Source organism: Lynx rufus, unplaced genomic scaffold, assembly GCF_022079265.1.
Source record: "Lynx rufus isolate CCGP_SWC_20201006 ecotype Redwood Valley unplaced genomic scaffold, mLynRuf1.p SCAF_5, whole genome shotgun sequence".
Taxonomy (NCBI): domain Eukaryota; kingdom Metazoa; phylum Chordata; class Mammalia; order Carnivora; family Felidae; genus Lynx; species Lynx rufus.
Window position 1 is genome coordinate 21928372 of NW_025814867.1, and position 13801 is coordinate 21942172.

The 13801-nt window shown below is 40.1% G+C and overlaps 1 protein-coding gene across 1 annotated transcript in view; it reads right to left on the minus strand.

Annotated features, from left to right (window-relative positions):
* Window positions 1–694: 694 nt before the first annotated feature.
* KAT2B (lysine acetyltransferase 2B) overlaps window positions 695–13801 on the minus strand; it is a 105983-nt gene continuing 92876 nt past the window's right edge. Inside the window, exons 14-18 of the mRNA XM_047100501.1 lie at window positions 9227–9341; window positions 7670–7706; window positions 7362–7425; window positions 7179–7263; window positions 695–2768 (exon numbers count right to left, since the gene is read on the minus strand). Of these exons, the coding sequence (XP_046956457.1) occupies window positions 2575–2768; window positions 7179–7263; window positions 7362–7425; window positions 7670–7706; window positions 9227–9341 (495 nt within the window). The 3' untranslated portion in view covers window positions 695–2574. The remainder of the gene's footprint in view (window positions 2769–7178; window positions 7264–7361; window positions 7426–7669; window positions 7707–9226; window positions 9342–13801) is intronic.

Below are 13801 nucleotides of genomic sequence, written 5' to 3' on the forward strand. Positions count from 1 at the left end.
ACTAAACTCAGTGGTACAGGCTCTGCCCTTGGAGGGGAAGCTGGCAGTGTCTGCAGAGCCGCTGGCGAGTCAGTCACATTCTGGGGTTCAGTATTAGCCCATTTTCCATAGATATATAAGCCACATTCTTCAATATCCATTTTATTATTAATGAAGATATTTTGGTCATCATGTGCATTATTCCTTTGACTTCTCAGTTGGTTTAGGATTGAGTAAGAAAAGGTACAGTACTTCTCATACCCCAACAGGATATAGGATTCTTTCCTGCAGTCAGCATTTTGAGTGAAATTAGAAGCTCATTAGGAGATATCTAAGAACCAGCTATATTTTTACCCACGTCTTCATTCATCTTTTTACAGATGGAAAGCAGAAAAACGGGGGGGGGGGGGGGGGGGACTTAACTTCTAAACCAACAACACTCCTCTCTCACTGCTTTTTTCTCCCCTTTGTTTAATGAGTGACAGCGGGCAAAATGCAGTGGACCACTCAAAAGACACAGACCCAGACAAGTGTCTCTCCTCATGGAATTATCTCAATGGTGATTTGTGAATTTTTATGAAATTTCCAATGAATGCAGCAATTCTAAACATCTTCAACGAAATGCCTAAAAGACAAGAATTACGGATCTAGTCGATGGTCATCAACCATCGCCCGTTGAATTTAATGGGCTAGAAGAAGAAAACGCAACACCACATTGAGAGCTTTTTAAAATATAATTTAAAACTATGTTGTACCAGTACAATATATTAATTTTACAAATGTAAAATTTTATCCGCTGTTAAAGCATTTGCAAAAACCACACATCCTACTTCAGCTTTATTGCACAATATCTATAAGAAAATATTAATTTTTAAATTAGAAAACATAAAAATGCTTTCAATATAGAAGAGACAATCTGATTTTAAAGACAATACTCTATAAGAATGTCTACCCAGAAAATAACAAACTTTCACAGGATACCAAGCTGGACAGATGCTTCGGCAGATTCAGTACAAAGCACTGTTTAAAACCAGTCCAAGATACTTAATCCAAAGTGTATCATCATTCTTCATTAGAAATCTAGATGCCACTCGAGGCAGTTTCTTAGACTTAAAAAAGTTGAGGCATTTTTCAGTGTGAGCATTCTGAATATCTCTTACCTATTAAAAACAATACTTCCCGCTTAACAGCCATTTGCAGGGTTTTTTCCGTCATGCAGATTATCTCTGGCAACTGTTTTTAACAATGATTAAATGATCACTTTAATTCACTTATGCTGATAAAAAACCCCATCAAGTTAAATACACTTTTAAAACTTAGTCCTTTACAAAAATCAGTTTATAAATTTGTATCATAAAAATTAGTGTCAAAGACCATCAAAATGGCCTTCATTTGTTTTGATATTAGTTGGTTCTCCCAGAGTTGGGATGGCAGACGTCCCACTTCTCTATGTAGTGTTAATCAGAAAATAAACCCAAGCGCTAAGCTGGAGTCCCGAGACAGGTTAATCCGTCTGTACGATGGATTTTAGTGGGATATCACCCTGGGTCTGTATTCCAATGTAGGTGATAAAATACTGACAGCAAATCTTGGTAATTGATTTCACCTCAGACAATGAACAGAATGTAGAGATGCAACAGGAAAAATGTTCATATCGTACATTATCAGTGGGGTTGTGTGTCTCATAGAAAAAGAAAACAATCCTTATTAGTTAGAACAAGGATCCACCAAATTTGATACATACGTAGATTATGCATCTTTTCTTATTAAAGCACATTGATTCGATCTCAAGTGTTCTCAAATGTATGCCTTTGTGCAACAGGAGATTGCCTTTTGGAACTTATGGCCTGCATAAGCAAAGTCAAATATAATATTACACATTTGTGTAGAGAAAATAATTATTAAAATAGTGGTTATGCGCTCACAAGTTTATTGTAGGTAGACAGAATTATCAAAAACCCAGATGCTTATAAAAAACTTTGCAGTATTTAGAATTTCTTCCTTAGGAATCAAAGCAGTTGCTTTTCTGGAACTGCATTTTTTCAGAACTGCTCAAAGCACCTCATCTAGATGAGTGTTTTTAAAAAATATATATAAAAAGTCTACAATGAGACTTCAAACATCACATATTTCACCTTTTACGGGCTTTTTATCATGTATCCCTTCCTTAAAGTCCTTCAGAATAAAATAAAAATAAACTCTCACATTCCATTAGAAAAAATGGAAACATTCATGGTCTGAAAAGTTTCTGCATTCCCCCAAATCTTGGTACTATGTGCAATTTCCTCATACACAGGTTTTGAGGAAACCCCTGATCATCTATTACTGAATATTCAGCTAATGGACATGCCATAGAAAATTTACATTTAATAGTAGTAAATAGATTAAAATCTATTCCATAAAATAAAAATGTTCTATGACTTCAATTTAAATACGTATCTGAAAAGCTAAGAGGAGGTTTTTTTGTTTTTCAAAAGTGCTAATTAATACAGTTACAAGTATCTTCAATACATTATGTTCAATTCTTTATAAAACTAAACCACCTTGCTTTAGGCACACTGTTTGATGAGTTTCTAAGAAGCAGAGGGGGGAAAATCACTTGTCAATTAATCCAGCTTCCTTAATTTTACTGAAGAAGAATTTCTCCAGGATATTGGCACATTTGTAGTATTCGCTTTCAGGGGGGTTGTATTCTTTGCAATTGGTAAAGACTCGCTGTAAATCTGCCATGAATAATTTCTTAGACACGTAGTACCTATTCTTGAGGCGTTCACTCATGGTTTTCAGATCTGCACAGGAAAAAAAAATATTAGCAATCTTTGACTCCTATTTTAAACACTCGCGGACAAAAGGGAGACAGGGAGAGAAATTTATGTCATTGGTTTGGCTACATTTTTACCACCCCAATGCCCCTGCTTATAAGAAATCCATATGATCAAGGAAAACAGCTCCTAAATCTTAGGTTGTTTCTGTTGTGAGGGTTCCTTGTGTAAAATCACAGCATTTTAACATTGAAGGGACCATTATTAGTCATCTGGCCCAATCCCCTATTCAGCACAAGGAAGCTAAGTAGATTAGCAGTGATAAGTATGATAAACTAAGTACTGTTAGCTATTCATTCGGAATTACACAGAAGAGGCTCTATCTACACAGAGTAGAGCAGGTGGGACATTTGTACTGAATCACTGCATTACTTAAGTCGAACAATCAGACTGAGTTTGTTTCAATAAATTCACAGTTGTTTTGGTGCTGTAGAGACAGAACTAAAGTACAGAAACTGATCATAAATAAATCTGCAGATACACCAGTGTCCTTGCATATAAAGATTCAAATTAATTTAGTTTCATGCTCCATCCATGAAATAAGAATCACAAGCAATAAAAAAAAAAAAAAAAAAATCACACAAAAATTTTTTTCTAAAGCCAGTAAGCCTTGAGAGACTACTGTAAAATAGTATTTTCCCAATATATCTACTTCCTTTAAACTATATTATTTTACAAATGAAAACAGTACTTTATCTAAACTTATAAGAATACCATGGGGCTTGTTTACTCCCCACTCTTAGGACTGATTTAAAGAATTCCATGCAGGGGCGCCTTGGTGGCTTAGTCGGTAAAGCATCCGGCCTCAGCTCAGGTAATGAACTCACGGTTCGTGAGTTCAACCCCCACGTCAGGTTGTCTGCTGACAGCTCGGAGCCTGGAGCCCGCTTCAAATTCTGTGTCTCCCTCTTTCTCTGCCCCTTCCCCACTCGCTCTCTCTCTCTCTCTCTCTCTCAAAAATAAATAATATTAAAAAAAAAAATCCATGCAGATTAGAAGATGTTAACATTTGTCTACTGACAGGTTCCTAGTTGACTCTCAGTCTGGTTCTATCATTAAAACTTATATTAACTGTGGGGCACCTGGGTGGCTCAGTTGGTTAAGCCTCTGACTTTGGCTCAGGTCATGATCTCATGGTTTGTGAGTTCGAGCCCCATGTAGGGCTCTCTGCTGTGAGTACAGAGCCCGCTTCAGATCCTCTGTCTCCCCGCCCCCCCTCTGCCCCTTCCCTGCTTGTTCTTTCTCAAAAATAAACATTAAAAAAATTATATTAACTGTGCATGGAAAAATAAGTCAAAATTGTTAAAGAAATACCTCTGACTACCCATAACCCAAATTCCCACTATACGATTAAATTTTCCAGAGGCAAGGAAACTTACAACCAACTACAATGGGATTATCAGTTAGTCAGATATATAAAATTATGTACAACAACCAAAAATGGAAATTCATTTAGATCAAAGTCTTAAATCTACCAAAACACCAAAGAAAAAAATGGGAAATATGTACTCTCGCCTATTTCCTCTGAACAAAGCTTATCTTTGGTAGTGCTATGTCATCAATCTGTGAGTTCAACGTTCAATTTTCTTCTCTCACTAAAACAGTTTGGAAGAAGAGAAAAACTGGCAAGTGTTAAGATACCTAAAGGTTCAGCAAATACCCCACTAGCTGTCTCACCCGAGTGTGACTGAACAGATGAAGATGTCCTCTCATTAAATGAAGAAAGACTAATGAAATTGTGTCTCTCCAAGTAAGTTAGATGTTTACCTTCCTTCCACCACATGCCTACCACTTAAGACATGCTACCTGATATAATTTTATGTTTTAGAAGGAAAAGACATGTAACCAAAAAGGGAAAAAAAGAATGAAACATGGCACAAAGAAGTTTATCCAAGAGCTTTCAAACTATTATTTGGAAGAGAGTGGATAAGAAGAGATGGGGAGAGCCTAAAATACAGTAGGAACAAAACAAGAGTCATAGAAGTATTTGAACCTTTCAGAATAATTACAGCCAATTCCGTACATTTCCTTTCCATCTTTCTATTCTACTCAGTTATAAATAACATCTTTCTTCCTCCAGCCTTCTAAGAGGCTTGGTTGGCCAAACGGCATGTGTTAAAAAAGAAGGTGATTACACATCAGTGATACCACACAGGAAGAAATCGTAAAATTATTCTGTTTTCATCCCCCACCCCCACCAACTTGGGAGTTCTGGGTAAATAGGAAAACTCTAACTAGTAATCCACACATGGTAAGAAGACATGCTTGAACCAGACTACTCAGACAATGTTCTGAATGAGATGCCCCAAATGACACAGGTTAGGTCTCATTCATATGGGAGAAAAGAGTTTTTGAAGGCAAAGGGGAAAGAGAAGAAATGCTTTTAGAAAAAGCCAAGAAGGCAATAATGGGAGAAAGTAAAATTATTGATCTGTCAGTCTTGTCCTCAGAAAAAAGACCATCTTTTTGGGCATGACCATCTTAGGGGCAAGACTAAACATTTTACTCAGCACCTAAAGACATCCCAAGAAAAATCTCATTACTCCCCTAAAGAGCACCATTTACTGTTTTAATTCTCTTTGTCTAGAACACACCTCAGTTCACCACTGGTCTTGCTCAACGGGGCCAATATTGCCCTCGGAAGCATTCAGCTATGCACACAGGTGGTATCCAACTGGAAAGGCTCATCCCTTTGCTTGGCTGGACCAGGAAAAACACTTGCAGAAAGCAGGCTGAGAGTAGGCTATGACAGACAGGACCTTCTAGAACTACTATTGCAGGTCTTCAGAGCATACATGAGCAGGGCTAAAAGATAATTATTCTCCCCAAACTCACACAACCTCCCACGAGGGTTTCATAAAAGGAGTGGAGATGGTCCAGGGTCAGTTGGAGTTAACTCCAGAGGTCAGTTAACTTAAGTTTGGAAATGGGCACAAATGGTCTTTACATATACTTTTTAAATGTTTATTTATTTTTGAGAGAGAGAGTACAAGTAGGGGAAGGGCAGAGAGAGGTGGGGGACAGAGAATCCGAAGCGGGTCCCGTGCTGACAGCAGTGAGCATCTGATGCAGGGCTTGAACTCCCAAACAAGATCACGATCTGAGCTGAAGTCAGATGCTCAACCAACTGAGCCACCCAGGTACCCTGGTCTTAACATATTTTTTACATGATGGAAAATACCGAGGGACACATCACTGGCTCAGTCAGTAGAGCATGCAATTCTTGATCTCAGGGTTGTGAGTTTGAGCCACATGTTGGGTGTAGACATTACTTAAAAATAAAACCTCTTAAAAATTTTTTTAAAAAAGAAAAGAATATACAGACTCCCCAAACACCGTTCCATACAGAATTCTAGACTCAGTCAATCCTCACACTTTGGTTTTCATAACTGAAATACACAGAAGCAAGGCAGAAAGCAAAGGGAAAGAAAAGCATATAGATGTATGTCCACTTTAAGGAGTACAGACTACCCAAATCATTACTATGACTATATAAAACACATTCATGTGAAAATTAAGGCTATAGAAAATACCCACAAATAATTCTGTTGCCAGGGAGCTAATGGGTCCCTTTCATTCTTCCTTTCATATTTTAATACTTGCTTGGTACCAGGAATAGATTACAGGTGGAAAAGGGACAGAAGACACAGGCTGTCTCCCAAACAATGGCCACACAAGTGACTGAAAAGAAAATATTTCAGCTAGTTTTCTGTCATCTACACAATGCCAAATTAGTTTAATTGGATTCTCAATTGGTTCAACTAATCATTTAGCATGGTGCAGGTACAGCAGCAAATCCCACACTTCTACATTTCTAAAGGCATTTCTTGTTTGTTTGGTATTGGATGTGTAATAAAGCTTTAAAAAGGAGTGTAAATAGGGACACTAATAGCATCCATCAAGAACATGGAAAATCAAGAATTTCTCCCTCTGCTAGGATAGCAGGCAAGCAGCTTAATCCAACTTCTTTTTATTGCTTTCAAAAATTCTCAAAAGGCTCACAATATATCAAGAGGACAACCTGAAGTTTCTCCATTTGCAACCAAATGGGGGAGTATAAACAAGGCTGTGTCCACACAGCCAGCTTTCACATCTAGTGCTGAGTGCAGTTCCCCGCGTGGGCTTTCTGCATCAAGTGCTGTCGGGTGCAGCTCTGAAAGGTGCAAGCATGTCTCCTGAACACAGCCACCCACGTCTCCTTTATCACGCTACTCTACATCACTGGCCCTCCGCGGGGACGGGGAATCCCACCGCCCGTCATCACACAAACCCTACCCTACCACAGAAGATTACAAATCAACCTCAGCAACCGTTTGTCCCCCACACCGCCATCCAGAGAGTGTTACATCTATACTTAGAAAATGTTAATGGCATTACCCATGGGGAACCTTATAACTTCATAATATCCCGGAGCTTCTGTTCTCTTCACAGGTTCCATGAAGGGCCAAGCGCTTTGATGGCTCTTGAGTAAAGAAAAAAGTAAGGTATCTAATATGGAAATTCCATGTGGGAAATCATTTCAAAATATCTGCATGAGGTGAATGAAAAGAAAACACCCACCTTCACCTGCTGGAGGATGCTCTTGAGCGTGCTGTAAAGCTGGTCAGGGTCTTTGGGCTCTTTACTTGAAAGGAAAAGAGCAAACGACAAGGAACAATGATTAGTTTTTTGCCCTCCTGCCAGGGGATTCCTATTCAGCTCATTTTCACAAAACCCTAAGACTGGAACCATCCCAGCACTTTTTATGAAAACTGAAACGCAGCAAGTGCCACATGAGTGATTACAGTCAGTTTGCCCGTTTCCTCTAAGTTGCGGGGAGGAAAGAAAAATCACTTCCATTAATTCATCCTCTCGCCCATCTGACTTACCTTTTCTCTCTTCCACTCGGCTTCCAGCCTGTCTCTCCTACATGTCAACGAAATTAAACACTGAATGAGAACTGCTTTCGGTCAAGAGAATAACAACATTAATACTTATCAAAATGCAATAAATTATACGCATGCCTAAATAAAAGTCTATTTCTGGGAAGAGACAGAAATCAACTGCAATTAGTTTTCTTCCGTATATGGCTACAAACCTGAAACATTTCCAACATTCCCAAGATAACCAACACTACTTTAGGTTAGTGTTTTTTAAAGGAGGAACTCCAACTTTTCAGAGGAGAGTATAAAAAATAAATATGTCAGTACCGGGGACAAGTGTATATTTTAAACTCTAAGTCACATTTTTTTTGCTAATCACATGTGAAAGAGTTAAGCTGTTATTTTAGGTTAGAACAAACCTTATCCCTCCCGGTCTCTATTTTATTTGGCAAAGAATCTGCTTGCAATGCAAGATGGTTTAGCGCAGCAGAAAGAAAACACAGCCTCAAATCCAATAGACCTGGATTTGATTTCTTGCTCACTCCTTAAAAGCTAACTTATCCTAGATAGATTACTTAACTTTTTGCCTCTACAGTTTATCAATGTATAAAACAGAACTCTAAAAATTAGGTGGCGTTATCGCTTTTGAGATTAGTTGATGCATGTAAAAAAAAAAAAAAAAAAAAAAAACCAGAAAAATGCCGGGCAATATGGTAGCTATTGTGCCATTAACAGGGATGATATAGGGAAGTGAAATCTCTAGGGCTAGAAGTAAAAGTAAGATGTGCTATAGGGTAGCCATTGTAATGAAGGAATATATCTTGCCCAAATAATGTCTTATTTTTTTTCTGGAGAACTGTAGTTTGTTGCATTTTGTTTTCCGTATTAAATCTTCAATATACTAGAAGATGCTGGATTTGAACTGAATCAAAGCATAGCTATTCAATACTTTTGATCCACAAAAACAAGCTATTTTGTGTGTTTTATCCCAGGATGACTCACCTCTCACATACTCACAGATAAGAACCCTTGGGAAAACTACTCTAAAATAGGGAACTTGAAACAAATTATATGTTTCCAATCATCTTTTTTAGAAATGCTGAGAGACTGATTTGGCCGAGCACACACGTGGGCAGGTTGCAATCGTGACGGCAACGAGCAACGGGTACGAACAGCAAAATGTCTGGAGATCCAAATCAGGCGGCTTCTGACAGTTACTAGCCATGTACTACGTGAGCTCAAAGGACTTAATCATTCTGAGACTCAAATTCCCCATTTGTAGAAGTAGAATTCCCCTGTGCTCTAACAGCAACCTCTCGATAAATGGCAGATATTATCAGCTACAAGAAGGGGTCATCTGAATTCTCCTTGATTTGTCCACACTGAGAAGTAGAGAAAAGACATAAAGGGAAAGCATGCACTCCCTTCCCAAGACTACAAACACCACAAATGGAGACAGGCAAAGCAAAAAGCTTTCCAAATCACAGCACTCTGGCGATTGTTTCAAACCTATCTCATGGCATGACCAAAAGGTTTTGCTTTTAAAAGAAGATCTGTACATACTAATTCCAGGAATGCTTTCTATTGGAATCTGTCGAACTCCATCTTTAAAGCATGAAAGTCCAGGGTATACTTTTCGAATCTGGGCTTGTTTTCTTTCTATCAGCTTTTTAATGATCTGTAAAGCACAGGAAGAAAATGTGTTTAGTGACAGAAGTTTGTGGCTACAGATTAAGCTATTCAACCTAGGATGTTGGGCCCCTAAATATAGCCTTCAGGACACAAAAAAGGAGAAAGGGTGAATGCCATTTTACGGGTAAGACATGAAAACATTCTATTACACAACCATGCCCCTTCGGTGGCATTCACACAACTGTCTGTGAAACCTTGTCCCCTGCCATTCAAAACAGCCAAGACTGAGAGAACACACTGCCCTCAGGGGCGGCGGTCCTCTCTAGCACAGGAGCCAGTGATTTTGTCTTGCTTCTCTGAGGGGCCTCTGCCCAAGCTGCAGCCAAGCAGCCCTGTGCATCAGCTAACCCAGCTGAGCCCCGTGTCAGGACCCCTTCAGGTACCCAGAGCAGGAACTATTCCCTTCGGACTGGAGGGCACATGAACAGGCCTCAGAAAGTTGCCAATGACAGGATGACCTTACTAGCACTCAAAATTGTCAAGGCTTGGGGTGCCTGGGTGGCTCAGTTGGTTAGGCGTCCGACTCTTCATTTTGGCTCAGGTCGTGATCTCACGGTTCATGAGTTCAAGCCTCACGTCAGGCTCATACTGACAGTGTGGAGCCTGCTTGGGATTCTCTTTCTCCCTCTCTCTCTGCCCTTCCCCTGCTCATGCTCACTCTCTCTCAAAACAAATAGCCCTAACCCATGCTGTTTGCATCAAAAAAGCAATTCCAAATTGTTGAGGCAACACAACTCCTGTTGTGAGCATTCAGGACCTATAAGGGAATTTTGTAAAATAATTCCTAATGTACTTAGGTTAACTATTTCCAAAACAGTACAGTTTTCCATTAAAAAAAAAAAAAACAGAAAAAGATAAATTAAAAATAGCCATCCAGAAACTGTCATAACTGAATTTTGGAAAAGAAAAAACAAAACAGTAGCAGTCATTAATTGAATTTACAAAGGAAAACAAAAAATTCCAGTTCCTAACAGCTTGATCTCAAACACATTGTTGGTAAATGTGGAACGTGACCATGGAACCTGCTTGGGATTTTCTCTCCCTCTCACTCTGCCCCTCCCCAACTTGTGCTTTCTCTCTCTCTAAATAAATATTTAAAAAAAAATAAATATAATGCAAACCACTCATTTTTTTTAATGTTTATTTATTTTTGAGAGAGACAGAGCATGGATGGGAGAGGAGCAGACAGAGAGGGAGACACAGAATCCGAAGCAGGCTCCAAGCTCTGAGCTGTCAGCACAGAGCCTGATGCGGGGCTCGAACTCATGAGCCTTGAGATCATGACCTGAGCCGAAGTCGGATGCCCAACCGACCGAGCCACCCAGGCGCCCCATCACTCATGTAATTTTAAATGTTCCAGTAGCCACACTCTTTAAAGTAAAATGTAACAGGTAAAATTGGATTTTAACAGTATGTTTTTATTTACACCAATATATCCAAAATATTATCACAGCTGTATATAATCATTAAAAAAAAAATAAAGATATGTATGAGATACTTTACATTCTTTTATTCATAACAAGTCCTCAAAATTGTAGTGCATCTCAATTTCAGCAGTCCATATATCAAGTGCTCAATAGCCAATATGTAGCTAGTGGCTCCCATTCTGGACAGACAGATCTAGATGGATGCTCTCCCTTGTTTATTTATGAATCTAAGTCCTTTTTTTTTTTTTTTTTTAATTTTATTTTTAAGTAATCTCTACACCCAGCATGGGGCTCAAATTTACAACTCCAAGATCAAGAGTCACATGGCCTACCAACTGAGCCAGCCAGGCACCCCAAGTCTAAGTTTTTGGTTGTTTTTTTTTTTAAGTTTTTGTATTTATTTAGGTAATCTACACCCAATGTGGGGCTTGAACTCACAACCCCGAGATCAAGAGTCATATACTCTTCCAACTGAGCCAGCCAACAAGCACCCCTCCCCCAGTCTAAGCCTTTTTTTAGAATTTCTTTTTAATGTTTATTTTTGTGAGAGAGAGAGAGAGAGAGAGAGGGCGGGAATGAGCAGGGGAGAGGCAGACAGGGAGGGAGACAGAGGATCTGAAGCAGGTTCTGTGCTGACAGCAGCAAGACCAATGTGGGGCTCCAACTCATGAACCGTGAGATCAGACCTGAGCTGAAGTTGGACACTCAACCAACTTAGGCACCCAGGTGCCTCCCTCCTCCAGTTTAAGTCTTTTTAAAAGAGAATCCTAATGGCAATCTCTTAAATAAACACCTTCAAAAAATATAACTTCAAAGTTAAATTTTAAAAGCTTTTCTCTTTATCAGGAGTGCTCTCAGATGTGATATCCCACCCAGTGGGTTCCACACCCGTTGTGTAGCACCTTGAAGGTTTGGGGTCCTAGTGAGTGACTGGTAATGGCAGTAGAGGGTTTCTTAACCCCTCTGAGCCTCCAAGGATCGCTTTGGAAAAAGGAGACATTTCACTTCTGTTCCAGTCTTTTATCTTCACTTCCCTCGAAAATGTCTCCACTTCTCCACCTGTCATCATCTTTCTCTCCTCAAATCCTTCTCCCGGTCCACCACTGTCCATTTTAGTCTCCCCAAACCAAAGATTTAGGGGGACTCCCCCATCTGTGATATGCCAATAAGTCTTAGCACATCTTCTCACAAAGAGATCACGCTAGTTGGCCTCACTCTTGCTTTGGATCCTCCAAACCCAGCCCCCCTCATTGTTTCACACTTGGATGAAGATTTGAGAAGTATCCCCACCTCTCAAGCCCTTCGCCCCAACACGCACATGCACTCATACACTCACCTCCGTCTGCTCAGGGTCTAGTCACACTTTCTCAAATAGTGCCTTTTATCACTGGCACAGCTATGGTCCTAGCTGAATCTATTTATGCTGGACTCTGAATCTTTGCCCATGCTGATGGGATTTAGCAGGCTCAAAACAGCTCAAAATACATCTCACATGAAGACACCTCCAATGATGCTAGACCCTTACAGATTGCACTTTCCTCCTGGAGCCAACGCTCACAAAGTAGTCCTCCACTCCCACTCTGCTCCCCTGTCCAGCTGCAAACTTCTCTATCTCCACCAGCCACAACCACAGTGTATTCTGCTCTTGCATGCTTCTAGGGGCCAGGAAAACCCTCTACACACTTATAACTTTGTTTGCTACCACCACTAGTCCCTGCCTTCCACAAGGAGGTCTTCAAAAGTCAGAATAAAGAGACTTGTGACACTCACTTGAATTCTGTGGAAGAAGATACTACATGAATCCAAGTATTTTATTATGGTGAGTTCACGTCTCTTTGAAAGGAACTAGGTTAACAGCTCCAAGCCAGCATGAGCCACTCCGAGGCACGTGTTAGAGAAGGCTGGAGGGAAACAGGGAAGGTGAGGAGAGAAGGAGATGAGATCCAAGAGGAGGGGAGAAAGAGGAAGGGGGAGGGAGCACTAAGTAAGTGCCTGCTTTTGCTAGCTCCTTGTGTGTGCCTTTCCCCTCTACGTAGTAAGAGCCAAAAGATCCAGACTAGGTGACTCTGCAGGGGAATCCTGCTCTCAGCTTCCACCCAGAGACACAGGAGTCCTGCTCGGAGGAGGAATGAGGGAAGGGCAGCTGACTGCCTGGTGATGGCTCTAGTTGGCCGGCAGGCCCCCCATGCTGAACACTGAGCCGCTGAAAACAGACCTGCTCATTAAACTCCAAAGAGAACAATGAAGAAAGCTAGCTCTTCAGAGAGAGACGGAGGGGGGAGGTGGGGGGGCTGCTGTGCTTTTATTAACTCTCCAAGTACCCTATTTGTAATTCTAAGGCTGACATCTCTTAGCAAGAAACAACAAAGGTTGTTATTTTCTAACTTAAAACAAAGGGGGGGGGGGTTTACTCACAGTCATGCTCACATTCATAAGAACAAGTCTGACCCACTTCAAGTAAAAGGAAAATATTTATTGAGCTCCTACTATGCACCAAACTCTATATAAGGAGTTTTACATCTGTCATGTTGGTCATGTCTGACAAACAACTAAGAACTAGGGCTAAGGAACATGAGTAGAAACCAGAAAACAAAGATGGGTTGAAGACAGACGTCTTTTTTTGGTTACCTGCTAGGAGAAAAGTGCACTAGAATGAAGAACACAGGTATGAAGTGGAATTGATGTGCAAAGACACAGCCGCAAAGCCCGTTCTTGAATGCCAACGAACTACGGGAGCAAGGAGGTGGCTTCACACAAAATGCATTCATTTCATAAACGGCCCCTGCACACTCCCCAATTCTGCTCTTTTTATGGTATTTTCTTTTCTATCTTGGATAAATGTAAAATTACTATGCAGTCAAATCTATCAACCTTTCCCCTTACCGTTTCTTTTAGTTCCTGTGCATAAAAGACTTCGCCCCATAATCAGGTAACAAATCACTGAATTCCTACAAGTATAAGCCTTCAGAAGTTGCAACGTTAAAAGAAGAGATGGATACATACGAAGATAAACCCTAAG